Here is a 15,523-nt window from a genome sequence, read left to right as displayed (position 1 = left end):
AGTAAAATTTGTTTAGCTGCTAATGTCGAGAATTGCTTTTACACAGGTGCACCCGGGTGGCTCAGTCGGTTAAGCGTCTGACTCTTGGTTTAGGCTCAGGCCATGATCTCAAGGTTCGCGAGTTCGAGCCCCACGTTGGGCTCTTTGCTGACAGGGGAGCCTGCTTGGGATCCTCTCTTCCTCTGTCTCTACCCCTCCCCCACTTGCACTCTTTCATGCTCTCTCAAAATAAATAAATAAACTTTAAAAAAAAAAGAACTGCTTTTATACATCACATATATCTATCTAGGACTATATTTGTGTAATAAGTAATGAAATATGAATTATGTGGTATTGCAAAATGTATGCGCAATTGTCGGGTATCCTGTGTGTGTTTTTTTAGCACCCCAGGGACCCTGGGTTGGAACGTGAAGAGAAGAAAATGGACTTTCAGCTCTACTGGGAAATAGTTATTGATCACGCAGGAATTTATTACATCTTTGCTATAGGAGGGGAGAATTAACAAGGAAAAGATTTTGTCTTTCCTCTTCTCCCGGCATTTCTGCTGCTTGAATTCTCTCTACGCTTTGGAGTCATGAGTCATGGTCATTTCCAACGTCAGTAGTAGTGCAAACACACCTTCTTGGCACTCGGTACTCGGATGCAGGGCCTTTTACTTCAAGGCTAGAGATGCAGGAGGTGTCCCTGGGGCCTGAGCGGTATTGGTCACAAGAGTGGATCTTTAGGATTATCGGTTGTCATGCCTGCATTGAAGCAAAAATGGGCCTCGAGTCATGCTTGCACGCACGCGCGCGCGCGCGCGTGTGTGTGTGTGTGTGTATGTCCAGGATCAGAGACTCTCTTGTAAAGGCAACTCTCCAATAAAGAAACACAGGACATCGTGCACAGATATTTCTTGGGATAGATTTTCCACAGTGTGCAAATCCTTCTTATAAATACCATTAACCACAGTCGTTCCCTCCTTTCTCCTTTCTCCCCACCAGGACCCATTCCAGAATTCGACAGCGCCCGGAATCAGAGCCCCCCGTTGGCGGGAAGGCCCCAAGACCTAGAGCTGCCGAGCAAACGTCCGGAGGAGGAAGGATAGTCAGCAGGTCCAGATGCGGCTCTGAGCCACCACTGTGTTCATTAAGAAACTCTTCGAATCTTGCCCCTTTTTTTCATTATCTCTGAAGCTCTGAGTACTTTCCTTCCTCCCAGAAGCTTCCAGGCATTTGTCAGGGGAACAAGACTCCTAGGAATTTAGGGGAAGTGTGTTTGGATGTGAGGCCACTGTTCTGACAGCCTGGGCTGGGAGAAACTGTTAGTGCCGTCTGCGGAGCTGGGGCTCGGAGCCCGGGAGCAGTATCGGACATCAACCTGAGCCGGCCCGCAGAGGGGATCGGAGCCCACACATCCAGGCCCCGAGTCCCACGCCACAAGCCAGGAGGAGCGGCCCGGTGTCCAGTGGTCTAGAAAAAGGCAAAAGGTAGTGCACGAGGCTTTGAATTCAATCAATTCTTCCGTAAAATAAGTCACATTTCTCCTAAAAATCGTGTATACCTTTACCCCTGGCTTATCTTAGATCTCTAGCCTACACTGTTTGAATACCATCATTTCAAAATGGCAGGTTTTTCTTCTCATTCGGTTAAAGCAGTGACCTCGTTTCCCTCCGCGATACCTTAGCTTTCAAATCATCCTTCTCCCGAGGTTTGTTTAAGGGCAGCGTCTCAATACACTGCGTGTTGCTTTATGTGTGATATAACTAAATAATTATATCCTATAACGTTGATACAGATGGCTTTCAGGAATATAAAGACCGACGGAAAGGCAGGGAGAAGGGGAAGAGAATCAACCTACGTTTTCCCTGGGAGATGATAAGTCATTTCGGTGAATCTCTCTTGAGAGCCCACTGTGTGTCTGCCACTGTCCTAACGCTCGGGTCGGTTGTATATCTTCCCCCGAGCTGCTCGTAATCTTGGAGGGAAGAGAAACCACGTATACCAACGACTGTGAATTAAGGGAGACCGAGCTGAAGTTATGAGAGAAAGATAGTTCAAACCGTCGGCAGCTCTCTGTGTGGATCAGGAAGTTTCGTGATGGGTGTCTGAACAAAGGCGTAGGAGTAACGTCCCAGGGGCCAGGAAGTGTTGGCTGCCTCGGGAACTCAGCCGTGTCGGATAGGGTTCGAGATGCCGGGCTGACACGCGTGGCTTCCTTTGGTGGGCAGCGGGGAGCACAAAGGTGGTTAAGCAGGGAGGAGTCTGATGAGAGCTTCCTTTAGGAAGATAAATCTGGCAGCAAAGTAGACAACAGATTCAAGTAAGAAGAAGCAGGAGATTGAGAGCCTGTCGGAATGTGTGATGGGGTCTTGACATGGAAGAAATGAGGGTCTGAGCTAAGAGGGAAGACAGGACACTGGCCAAAGACTTCTGGATCTACCGGTAGGGACACACTCCCATCTTCAAGGCCGAATGATACTCCTACACCCGCCCACGTCTGTTTGTGCTTTGTGCACATCAGCTGCAGGTGTGGACTATGTCGAGAACCTGACCAGTGTGACTTACGTCCCAGGTTGGGACACTCCAGGCATTGTCAGGGTTAAAAGAAGTGTCGCAGGAAGAACACAGCTCTGTTGTTGGCTGTGGGTGTAGGTGAGTCCCACAAACACAGTAACGAACACCAGAAAATTCTAGCGAGCCGAAAGGAAAAAAGAAATGAGCCAACAGGCGCACAGCGGTGCCAAAGGCCAGGTGGGCAGGAAAACTGAAACGCTGGGATGGGTTTGAGACCACAGCCTGCATGAGACCTCCCTTTGTCATCAGGACCTGAAGCCTTGCTCAGCGACGTTTGATTAACTTCTGCGTTAGGCAGGATTCCTGGGAATCTGGGTCTGAGGCTGCAAGGTGCACACAGGACATTTATCAGGGAATGCTCTTGGGACTAACGCCCGCTGGGGGGGGGGGGGGTGGAGGAAGCCGAAGGGGGGACAGGGAGGGGTGTGGAAATGTGAAGTAGTTGCAATAGCTCTGGAGTCAGGATGGTCCTTAGGGCTTGACCCCAGCTGAGGCCAGAAGGCTGGGCCTGTATCCCCCATCCATTACTCAGTGGCCGCCGCTGTTCCCCAGAAGGGTGGAGGGGGACCTTGGTGACTCCCATCGGGCAGGGGTGGTTTCTGGAGGGAGTCTCAGCTGTGAGCCCTCGGCAGCCAACGCTTCCAGCAGCGGGGGGGAATAGGAGCCTCCATCCTGGAGGAGAGATCTCAGAGGCAGGCCACGGCATCTCCAGCATCATCCGCTTTCTGGGGATTTGCCTCGTCTGTTGGGAGACTCTTGGGGTGCAGGCCGGCCGAGGCAACGCTGTCACCTAGAGCTCTGGGCTCGTCCAAGCCGACACATGGTGCAAAGCCAGCAGCTGGGGGACACAGAATGGCAAGGCCAGAGCCTCCGAGAGGGCCCAGCCGTGTGACCTTGGGCACACGACTTCATCTCTTCGTCCCTCAGTTTCTCCATTTGTCCAATAGGGACAAAATTAGTACTTACCTCATGAGTTCTTGCAAGACTGAGACAGTGCATGCGAAGCGCGTCGCACTGGCCCATCATATGCAAGGATCTGTGGACAGTGGCTGGTAGAACGTTCATTGCTGCTAATCATTTCGCAAACTTGGAGAAAGGCCTGAGACGAATGTTGAGAGCCCAAGTCCTCATCCAAGAGGTCTAAGAGTTAGGGAAGTCGGATCCATCCCGGAAGCGAGAGGTAGGTTTGTGCAAGGCGGGGAGTCCTGACAGATACCCAGCCCGGGACTATTGGCCCTTGACTTTTACATGTTTGTTTTCAACTGGGTGCAACTTGGCGGAGACAGCCCTACCGACAAGACAAGAGCGAAACCACATATTTCTGGTGAAAAAGTTGCTGCCTTCTTCCTTCTGCCCTATTCCTTTAGTTAGGTTTAATGGCAAGCTTAGCCTTCCCACTGAGTTTTCTTCTCCCTTGAACTTGAAATCCTGGCTTTGCCACCTGTCACCTGTACGGCCTTGTGAAAGTCACAGAACCTCTCTGAACTTCAGTGTCCTTGTCCTTAAAATGAGACGGATAATACTCGATCTCCCTTGGTGGTTGTGAGATTCGAATGAGATATTTGGAAGCAGTGCGCACATTGTAAAACACAATGTAGATGTCACGGTTATTGGGGGTGTTCTGCTGACTGCTTTTTCTTCTCTTCTCTCTCTCTCTCTCTCTCTCTCTCTGGATACGGTGTTCGTGACCAATAGAGAGGCTGGGGAGGACAGCCACAGGTTAATGAACGCAAAAGAGTGAAAAGCCCCTGGTGAAACTGATCTGACACGAGCTTTCTTCTCTGAGCAAGGATGATGCTATCTTTTGTCCCTTCATATACGAAGGGCCTTTTTTTGTGCCAGAGCCTGTCCGAGGCCCTTAAGGTCTAGAGAGAGAAGGACCTCCATTATCTCAAGGTATTCATGTCATCTGTTTTGTCATGTGTGTTAGATTATTTTTCCATTGGTAGCAAAAGATTTGCGCACGTTCACCCGTGCTCTATCTCCTGGCCCCTAAACCATCTAGCTAAAGCCCTCATGGGAACAGTCAGACCCTCCCAGGCCTATGACATCCTTAATTCTTGCCACACTCAATGTGGCAGCAACGTTTGACAGAACACCTCACGTCACGTGCAGTGCTACCCACACCAACACGTGTTTAACTTAACTCAATTGGAGTGGAGAGTGGGGTCTTTGACGAACAGAAATTTCAAGGCTTAATGAATTTGAATTCATCGAGCTTTCTTTTAAGAGTAATGCTTTTTGTTGTTGTTGTTGTTGTTGTTGATCTAGTTTTCAAAAACCTCTCCCTACTCCATGGGCTTGGAGGTTTGTTTTTTGTTTTTGTTTTGTTTTGACATTTGGACCTGATATGTGACTTGAATTAGCTTCTATGGCTGTGTGCAGGAGGGGATCTAATGTCTTTTTTTCTCCAAAGGTGTATTTTTTATTTTTATTTTTTTTAAGTAGAGGACACTTCCAAGATGGTAGGAAATGTGAATGTGTTGTAAGAAAGAAACAAACAGAACTGGGGAGAGATTCCAGGCAGTTCAGAAGAATAGGCCAGTCTCCAGGGTTTATTAAGATCCAAGGGGTAATCATGGGGGCTAATCCCTATGCTCAAGGAGCTCACTGTCTCAGTGTGAACACGTGATTATGACAGATTTTCATATATGGCCGGGAACCCCTCACCTTCATTAAAACTTTCACAGTTAACAAAGGATTCCTATATGTGCTTCTTCACAATGTATTCCTGACCACGTCTGTACCTGTCACTGGGATTCACAGAAGCTCAGGGACTCGCCCAAGGTAACACAGCTAGTGAGCACAGGGCCGGACATAAAATCTGGAATGTTTTCTCAGCCTGGTGTTTTTTTCAGCCACGCTGTCTCTCAGCTTGATCTCCACTTTCCAGTGGCTTTTATTATACAATGAAATCTGCTAAATCTGTTTCTGTCTCTCCATCTATCAGCCCTATTTGTCCTATTTGTCCAGCCACCAGTTTATCTGTCCGTGTATCTACCCATTGTCTATGCGTTCCTCTGGGATGCAGTCATCTGCCTATCCGCCTGCCTATCTGGGAAGGTCGGGCGGGTGATGGCAGAGTACTGGGAGAGTGGGGGGAGGGGGCACCTGAATTCAGCCAGATCCCAAGCTCACCCCCAGCCAGTTGCCTAACATCATGCCGGTCACCTCGTGCGTTTGCAAATCAGTTTCCACGTCTGTAAAATGAGGTGTTTGGACTAAATGCTTTTTAAAATGTGGCCCCTTTCTAACTTGATTTTTCCGACTATTGTCTCTAATACTATTTTCTTTACTGATAAATAATTTACTTCACCTCCGTGCACCTTTTGTCTACAGCTTACCCTCATGCCCCTTCCCTGCTTCTTTGATTGCAAGCAATAAATACACAGCTCATAGTCACGCAGGCATGAGGCTGTTGGTTTACACAGTTCAAGTACCGGGTTGATCACAGAGTTGAAAGGAGTAACGGGTAGAAGCAGGGTCTCTGAACTGGAACTGGGGATTCTAAGTAGCCATCCATATTTTATTCTGATTATCTGTTCCTGTTTATCCGTAGGTCCTACTCTTTTAAAGGAGGGCCTTTATCCACACTCTGGGAAATATGGCCCCTGCCAGCCCCCGATAAGCAGATCCAGCAGAAAAATTCTCATGTTGTGTATACCATAATTGAAGGGGGAGGGTCTGACTGTCCTCTACCAGGTTTTTTGGTTGGGGGACAGGATGATTGTAGCCAAGGGCCCTTTAACCCATAACTCTAATGGAACTTTGTGGAATAGAAGAACATCTCTTCCCCCCCCCCCAAAATATATTGAACAGGCCCCCAAAATGTCCTTTACACGCACTGATCCAATAATAAGGTATGGGTGGGCCAAAAACCAACTTGGAAAAGTTAAGGCCGAGTAATGGTTAGGATCATGGGCCCTGGAAACAGTTCACCTGGATGAATTCGAGGAAATTCATGTTGACCAGCCAACGTGGCCAAATTATATATCCTCTTTAGGAGAATAACATTACCTATGGCAACAAGTTATTGTGAGGGCCAAGGACAAAAATGAGGTTGTCTGTTACTACTGCCACAACTACCCGTTTGAAGAGTGTCATAAATAATAGATTCTGAACTAAAATGATGCCTGCTGATGCCTGACCTAGAACTCCTCCCACCGTCCCGTGATTTGGAAGCTAGCAGATGAAGCAAGACGGAAATGGAATGAGCAACATTGTGATGCTGGCATTTCTGGATCCTTGTCACAGGCCGGTGGCCAGCGTCCCCTCTTTATTTGGCCTCTTATTGCCCCGTGTCACAGAAGAGGGAACTGAGGCATAGAGTGATGAACGTCCGGCTGGGTCACACAGCCAGCTGGTGGTGGAGGCTCCGTTAGGGGCGTTGCTGATGGACGGACAGAAGCGTAAGCGGGATTTCCTAGAGTCTCTGGCCAGACGGGACGAGCTTCGACGTCGTGTCTCTTCATTGTGCTTTGCCTCGTGTGCTGTTGTTGGGCTCGCTGTTGGCGCCCTGTCTTTTCAGAGAACACGCGGACGGATGTCGACCGCGGCAGCAGATGGAGAAGAAAACAGCAAAAAGGTACAACTCAGACGCCAACACTTGTGGGTGAATTTACAGTTGTAGGGAAGAGAAACTTCCCAGGTAAATAACATTGTTACTGTGAATTAAATGCCTGGCTTTTATGCAACCTTGGGATTGATTTCTGCTACGAAGGAACAGCGAACGTAAACCTACTTCAGACTCCGTCATTCTTAGGTTTTTACCATCCAGGGATTTCAAAATCAGAAAGGCGTGTTAGGTCATCCATAGACCTGTTGCTCTTTGTTATTCAACCCTGCAGTCTGGCGGTCCGCTCCGAATTTCTGCAGGATGCCTCATCCTGTACCTGCTGCAGAGCCGTGACTCAGCCCTATTGAATAACTCCCTTTTCCCCCGTATGACATGTAAACTTCGTTTCATTGCTATGGCATGTTTCTTGCCCTGTGGCTGATAAACAAGGCAAACCAGGCAGGAAACCAAAGCAAATTCCCTACTTCTGATTCAAAGCGGGAGGTCTGCCAGCATAGACCTGGAAGACACGCTCCCTTACCTTACCCAGTCCCCTGAGGAAGCTGGTTTTCTCTTCCTTAGCCTCCATCCCTCCTCTCGTTCCTGGCCCCCCCGCCTCCCCAGGAGAGGACCACAAAACCCTGGAGCTCTTTTTACCTGAAAAATAAATCCAGGAGCAAGACCTTTTACATTACGTTTATCAAAAGGGAGGATGTTCGTCTCATGACTCCTTTAAAATGAAGCATTTGTGTCTGAGAGGTTTGAAGTGACTGGTGTCTGTAGGACCGGGATCCACGCTAGGATTCTCTGACTACGTCACAGCCGGGTGGCCACTCGAAAGTCTGGGCTCAGAGAGATAGCACGGTGTCATGGGTGCAAAAAGAAAGGCTTTGGGGTTTCCGAGCTTCGCTTTTGTTATCTAAAAATGGGGATTAAAAAACTTTCTTTTTGGGGCGCCCGGGTGGTCCTGTCGGTTGGGATTCTGACGGCTCAGGTCATGATCTCACAGTTCGTGGGTTCGAACCCCGCGTCGGGCTCTGTGCTGACAGCTCGGAGCCTAGAGCCTGCTTCGGATTGTTTCTCCCTCTCTCTGTCTGCCCCTCCCCTGCTCACACTCTGTCTTCTGTGTCTCTCTCTCTCTCTCTCAAAATAAATACACATTAAAAAAAAAAAAAACAACTTTCTTTGGGGGATTGTTGTAAGAATGAAATGAGAGTACACATCAACCACATGTGAAGATATATCCCAGATCGGCGTGATGGTAACTTTTCTCATCGACATGCTGTGTCGCGTTCATCGTGATACTGGTTTCTGCCTTAATTGTTTCAAATGACAAAACAGAGCTAATTACAGTTGCCACTAAATCATGTTTTAAAAAGATTGAACTAGTGAAAGTACAAATTCGTAGAACTTTTCTGGAGGCAATTTAGTATTATCTATCAAATAAATATGTATGTGTATATATATATTTTAATAGAATTTTACTCTAAGAATTTGTTAGGAGAGTAGGCAGATGTCATTCATAAGTATGGTAATCATGACATGGTTGACAATATGAAAATTTACAAACAACGTATAAATTCTACATAGGAGACTGGTTAGGTAAATTATTATACATCTATACAGAGGAATACTGTCTAGGTAGCCATTAAAAATCATTTATTCTTATGGGAAATATTCATTTGTGTATCATTAAGTGAAAATTGCAAAGAGTAAACTGGGGTACACTGTTATTGTTAATAAATAAGAAAAGCACATATATACAACGGAAAGAAAAAAAAAAAAGGAGGGTTCATACCGAAACATTAATCATAGTTTTCTTTGGCTGGAATCCAAGTGATTTTTGTTGTCTTCCTTTGTGTTTTCTGTATTTTACAAATTTCTTGTACCCCATATACTTTATTTCTTTAATTAGAAAAAAAGCATGATTTTAAAATATGGCCACTTAACTCATCACGTTTTCAAATGAGCGTTAAGTTTAATTAAGTTTAAAATGCTTCAGAGAGGGGGCACCTGGGTGGCTTAGTCGGTTGGGCTTCTGACCTCGGCTCAGGTCATGATCTCGCAGTTCATGGGTTCGAGCCCCGCATCGGGCTCTGTGCTGACAGCTCAGAGCCTGGAGCCTGCTTCCGATTCTGTGTCTCCTCCTCTCTGTCCTTCCCATGCTCTGTCTCTCTCTGTCTCTCAATAGTAAGTAAATGTTAACACAATTTTTTTTAAGGCTTCAGAGAGACTTTGAAAGAACTTATAAATGTGTACATAGAAACAAAGCTGAGAAGAAACACCTCAAAATGTGCACAACATGACTTCTGTGTGGTGGTTTAGGCAGTCATTGTATTATTGATCTTCTATTTTGCTGAATTTTCAAAATTTCTACAGTCTACATGTATTACTTTTATGAACAGGGAAAATGCTATCAGAGTATCTGAAAAATTGGATAATTATTATTTACTAAGAGTAATATTTTCTCAGTGCCTTCTGTGATTTCTGGTTGATTTGAGCTTTTTTTTTTTTTTTTTTCCTCCTTTACTGAACTTAGTTTATCTTGCAAGTAAATAAACCGACTCAGAGGCAGCCCGTTTGTCAGTTTCAAGATGTCTAATTTGAAAAAAATCTAATTTCTTTTCTTCTTAAAATCTCTCATTCATATATCAGGGAGACTTTGATTTGTAGCATCAAGTTATTCAAAGCCCAAGTCCTAAGCTGCTGGAGGGAAGACCGTTCCCAAGCACGGCCAGCTGAATCTGAGGAAAGCCTGAAAATCTTCCGGGCGAGTCTGGCCTCACAGGATTGTCAGCCTGATTTTAGATCAAAGGGGCTCAGATAAACGCATTAACTTTCGACTACTTCTCCTCCAAGCCTCAGATCCCCTGGACGCTTGCCCATTTGGGCTGAGACCTGTAGGCGGCTGTTTTTGGAGCAAGGGTGTCTTGAGGTCGCAGCTAACGCACAGATTTCCATGTCTGGTAAAACAACCAGCATGTGTTTACCAACATGAATGGTATTTTTCAAGGTCAACGCTGGGTTCCTAGCAAATGGAAAAAATAATTGGTATGCAGGATAGAAAAAAAGCCAAGAAAGTTGTAGGCCTATTGTTAAAGCCCTCTGTACAGCACACAATTTTAGGGAGGCCTCTCGCGGGCCAGTCTGCTATGTGCACCCCACCCTCTCGCCCACAGATTGGATCTCACCCTGGACATATACAGGGGAATGAAGTTGGGACATGATTACATTTTCCCCCATCTTTTGTCCTCTTCTTAAAGGGTCACAGTTATTTTGGTAGTGGATAAGAGCTCTTATTGACAAATACGAACAAGGCTGACGTGCTTAAATACCATCGCAGGTCAGAAAATGAAAAACGGAAAAACTAGCCACGTATTTCTTTCCTGCATCCGTGCGCAGGCCCAACTTAACCCCACTTTCAGAGACGCCCTTATGGGATGCAAACCTAACTACTGTTCCCCCTTCAAACCCGCTTCTCTCTGGGACAGGACCTGAGCTCCTTGGTGTAGCATTTGGGGGTCTTAGCCACCGCATATCTCTTTAGCCTTTAGCCACCTCTACCCCTCCCACTTCAAACCCAAACTTCCTGTCATGTCCTGGACCCCAGGAGGGTAGGTCCATAAGTAGCAGGACCCAGAACACGGTGAAACAGCAGGCCCTTGTTCAAAGCAAAAATTCAAGGATAAGATTAAAAATTTCAAGGGGCGCCTGGGTGGCTCAGTCGGTTAAGCGTCCAACTTCAGCTCAGGTCATGATCTCGCCGTTTGTGAGTTTGAGCCCCAAGTCGGGCTCTGTGCTGACAGCTCAGAGCCTGGAGCCTGCTTTGAATTCTGTGTCTCCCCCTCTCTCTCCCCTTCCCCTGCTCGTGCTCTCTTTGTCTCTGTCTCTTTCAAAAATAAATAAACATAAAAAAAAAAAATGAAGAATTTCAAAATGGCGGCCACAGAGCATTAAGCCCCAAGTACAAGGCCTGTGTGACTTTTTGGGTCAAATGCCCATGAAGTCACCCTAACCTGCGGCACGTTTTCACCTCAGTTTCCTCGCTCCTATGGTGTGTGGCCTGGAGTGTCCTATCTATTGTCTGCTTCCATCATCTTCCCTCCTGCTTATTCTTTAAGATTCACTTGGCTTGGGTATCTGTGCCAAAGAGTCTCCCAAACTTCCCTCCCACAACCCCTCCAGAGTTAATGCAGCTCCACGTGGCCTCTCTGGCTGGCCCCGGGCCCCAGGAGTGACCCGTGGGGTTGGCACTTTCTGGACGGAGCTGCCAGGTGGTAACGTGGTAAGTGCCCGGCCTCCATGATTGCGAACCCCAAAGGGAGACCCTAAGTGTTTGCTTCTTGAGGACCTCCAGCTGGAGGAGAGAGAGAGAGAGAGAGAGAGAGAGAGAGGGATGACCCTCTCTCCACAGAGGTGTGTGTGAGAGAGCATCTCATTTTCTCTGTAGTCAGGGGCCCTCGTGTGAGACCTCAGGCAGACTGCAGGCTGAGGAGACTACAGATGGCACCACCAGGCCCCAAACGGCCGGCATGTTGAGAGGCAGCAGTGAGCTCGTCTGTGGATGGCTTTTCTCCGGTCCCAGCCCACATGTTGGGAGCGCTGATCACAGAGGAGCTGTGCATAAGGCCTGACAGAGCTCCCGTCCCTGCGCCTCAAGCCTGAGCTTGCAGAGGAGGGCCCAGACACTGGAGAGATGTGGATGACAGACCACCCCAGCCCTGAGACTCAACACAGGGCACTGGATGTTTCTTTTGCAGGAAGAGGGAAGAAGTGCCTGGGGGTGGTGCGTGGTGCAAAGGAAACAATGGCCTGAGGTGGCCTCCCCGGTGGACTGGGGGCACGAGCTGTCCGTGTGTCCCCCATGTTGGGCTCACCTCAGCTCGGCCCCGAGGTCTCGGCCGGCCACACTCTCAAGACCACCCCAGGGCCTCCGAGATCCGTGAGCCCCACAATGAGCAAGCCAGCTCCAGGTCTTGGGTCTCCCCGTCGCCCTCCCTCGAGGCATCTGGGGCACAAACAACACCAGCTTCCCTCGACCCTGTTTTGAGGCCTATTTCCCAGGAGCTGGAAGACCGCCTCAGGAAAACTTGGCCCTCTCTCTCCTGTTTTGATTAGCGTTTTTGCTTTGTTTAACAAATATCTCACGGCTGTTGTTGCAAAAATTAGTTTTTTCTCATTCGGGGCATCGTCAAATCTGGATCCCGTGCCAGCCAAACTAGGCAAAAATTTCTAGGCCTCCAGGAAGCTGTTACAGAGAGGGGAGCCCTGTGGTTCCCACAGCGTGAAGGAGGACAGGTCACCCCACGGACCATTAAGCAATTGTCTGGGAGCCAGTTGTCTGCTGGTCTGTGAATAGTTGCCTGAGTAAGCAGATGTCTCGCGGATCGTGAGGTAATTGGGGCCACGATACCCAGTGCTTCAGCCACACGATTTCTCCGTCTCCCCTTGCAATTTTCCTTAATCGTCATCATCATCCTTACTCGCTGTACGAGCTTAAAGGTACCGAGTGCTTAGTATGTGCAAGGCATGGTCTTAAGCTTCTCCTTAACGAGTCTCATTGTTTCCCATCGTACCCCTGAAGTGTTGCAGTTATAACCCCTTTTACGGATGGAGGGATTGAGCCTCCGAGGGGCAAGTGTCCTGTCCGAGGTCGGACGGATATCAGGATTCAAACATCCCACGTGTCCTAGCCGTTGTGAGCCTCTGCGGATACGATTCTCTCCAAGCGCAACCTGGTCCGAGGACCGCTTCCGCTTTGTAGCCTCCCGTTAGCAGGCGGGGCTCTCAGTCTCGGCAGCACCTGCCACATGCATTTATATTTCTGTCTACCTGTGATATAGTCAAAAAAAAAAAAAAATGTATATTTTGTCTTTGTCCCTGGTGGTTCCTGGCACAGAGTTCATAAAACCCTTGGGATTTCCTGAGTGATAGGAATGTTACTTATTTATTTTATTATTTTTTTTATGTTTATTCATATTTTTGAGAGACAGAGAGACAGAGAATGAGTGGGGGAGGAGCAGAGAGAGAGGGAGACACAGGATCCGAAATAGGCTCCAGGCTCTGAGCTGTCAACACAGAGCCCGATGCGGGGCTCAAACTCACAAGCTGTGAGAGCATGACCTGAGCCAAAGGTGGACACTTAACTGACTGAGCCACCCAGGCGCCCCAGGAATGTTATTTATAAAGGTCCCCTTGACCATACCTGAGTTTATGCTAATGAGGTGACTCCTGAGGGCTCCCAGAGGAACCAAACACGTGATTACAGGGTAGGAACTTTCAGTCCCACCCCACCTCATCCTCGATCTCCAGAGAGGGGGGAGGGACTGGGGATTGAGTTCAATCACCAATGGCCAATGCCATTAATCATTAATCAGTGATGCCTACTTATTGAAGCCTCCATTATAAAATCTAAAGGACAAGGACAGAGGAGCCTCTGAGTTGGCAAACACACTCATGTGCCAGGAGGGTGGTGCGCCCCAACTCCATGGAGAAAGAGGCTTCTGCGCTGGGGACCTTTCCAGATCTTGCCCTATGTACTGCTTCATCTGGCTGTTCATTTCTACCCTGTGTGATAAACTGTATTCTAAGTATAGTGCTTTTCTTTTTTGTTTTTTGGGGTTTTTTTTTTGGTAATGTTTGTTTATATATGACAGAGAGAGCACGAGTGGGGAAGGGACAGAGAGGGGGAGAGAGAGAGAGAGAGAGAGAGAGAGAGAGAGAGAGAATCCCAAGCAGGCTCCGTGCTGTCAGTGCGGAGCCCAAAGCTGGGCTTGAACTCACGACCCGTGAGATTGTGATCTGAGCCGAAGTCGGATGCTTAACGACTGAGCCACCCAGGCACCCCAGTGCTTTTCTGGTTCTGTGAGTCCTTCCAATGAATTGCTGAGTCCTGGTGGCAGGACTCACTGACCTTGTAGTCAGCCGGTGGAGGTACAGGTAACCCCGGGACCCCGCGAACAGCCAGTGTCCGATATGGGGGCAGGATCGTGGGGTCAGTTGGTGTCGGAATTGGTTTGAGTTGTGGGTCACCCAGCTTGTGCCAGAGGACTGGAGAGTGGCTGGTGTGGGAGAGCTACCCCAACCCCCCACCGGCCAGTGAGACTCGTAGGTCTGGGGAGGGGCTCGTGTCGCTGGTTAAACAACACGGCAGGGGGCGGGGAGGGGGGCTGCAATGCGTCGCCTGCTCAGCATGGCTCACTCCTCCACCTGCAACTTCAGACTCTCAACCCCCAGCGGGAGCTTCTGGAACCTCTCTTCACCTTCAGGTGTTGAGACAGATATTCACTGGGTTGGTTACAGTGAGCCCGACCTTCAAGTGACGGGGAGTAGTAAGTTTCAGCGCCAGGGTCACACTGATACTTGGTGACAGAGCAAGGACCGGGCTTCCCAGTCTCATGACTGACACACCTCTACCTCACCATCTTTCGGCTTTCCAAAGTATCCTTCCTGATCCGATGCCACAATTCTCTGGGGCCAAAATGCAAAATGAAGTCACCGTGAAGCTGCCGTTGACTCACCGCGGGACCCTGGTTTCCAGGTCGGTGTCACTTCCACTCCGAAATAGTCCAAACTGGACTATTTTCCATCAGGGGGTGTAAACGGCCCTTAGGTCTCAGCTTCCTCCCCTCCCCCACCAGATGTGAATCATAGGCCTATGAATCTCAAGGCCTCCGTCCAAAAAAGACGCAGGAGCTAAAGGCAGGTGGGGAGGGGGAAGATCCCGGAAAGTCCCCACCACTGTCAGCAGCTTCCATGGCAGGGAGGATTCACCGGGCTGGCTGGGTCCGGAGCTTGGAGGCCAACTGAGGATCTGTCATCAGCTCCCTCTTGTTCCAGAAACAGCTTCTTCAAAGGGGTCTGCAGCGGCGGTGGGGAGGCCTGCTCAGAGTCTCTGGGATTGTTGGAAGGTGGAAGGAGGAGAGGAAGGTGGGGAGGACGCCTGGAGCCCTGCCACCCAAGTGAGGCCGGTGACAGGAAGAATCTATCAATCTTGTGTGCAGAGCCAAATATGGTGCTGGGGCTCGATAGGTAATAAACAATGGTCACATTGCGGGCTCGACAAGGAGAGACATTACAGACGAGAGCCAGGGGCAGCCTGACGTCACTGTGTGCGGCCGAGCCGGCTGGCTCACCCTGGGCTGCAGAAATTCCATATTTGTCCTTTTTGAGCCCACGTGGGCTTTCTTCTCCATGTGCTCAGAGCAGGAAGGGGAAACTGAGGCCCGTGTGTCGCTTGGGAGATGTATCCCCGGGGGTGTGGTAGGAATTGAGCCTGTCTTATATCGTGACTTGCTTTTGGCAGCCTTGTCCACATGAAGCCAGGCTCTTAGCGGCAACAGCAAGAGATCCATGAGTGGAAGTCACCAGAACTGGCACTTCAAAAAATTTATTATTATTATTTTTAATGTTT

At 48.7% G+C, this 15,523-nt stretch overlaps 1 protein-coding gene across 30 annotated transcripts in view; it reads left to right on the top strand.

Moving 5' to 3' along the window:
* LOC113595847 (uncharacterized) overlaps positions 1-15,523 on the top strand; it is a 72,367-nt gene that overhangs the window by 21,925 nt on the left and 34,919 nt on the right. For 13 of the 30 annotated variants that reach the window (XR_008292323.1, XR_008292322.1, XR_008292321.1 and 10 more), the window contains exons 2-3: positions 14,542-14,650; positions 14,950-15,141. The exons of 3 other annotated variants lie outside the window; for them this stretch is intronic. Coding sequence is in view for 10 of the 27 variants with exons in the window: in XM_053207689.1 (XP_053063664.1) it covers positions 14,542-14,650; positions 14,950-15,141 (301 nt within the window). In the remaining 17 variants the exon portion in view is untranslated. 14 more of the 30 variants (XR_008292335.1, XR_008292333.1, XR_008292328.1 and 11 more) reach the window with 3 other exon arrangements.

The sequence above is a fragment of the Acinonyx jubatus genome, chromosome D2 (genome assembly GCF_027475565.1).
Source record: "Acinonyx jubatus isolate Ajub_Pintada_27869175 chromosome D2, VMU_Ajub_asm_v1.0, whole genome shotgun sequence".
In the NCBI taxonomy this organism is placed as follows: Eukaryota; Metazoa; Chordata; class Mammalia; order Carnivora; family Felidae; genus Acinonyx; species Acinonyx jubatus.
This window is presented reverse-complemented; position numbering and strand designations above follow the sequence as displayed.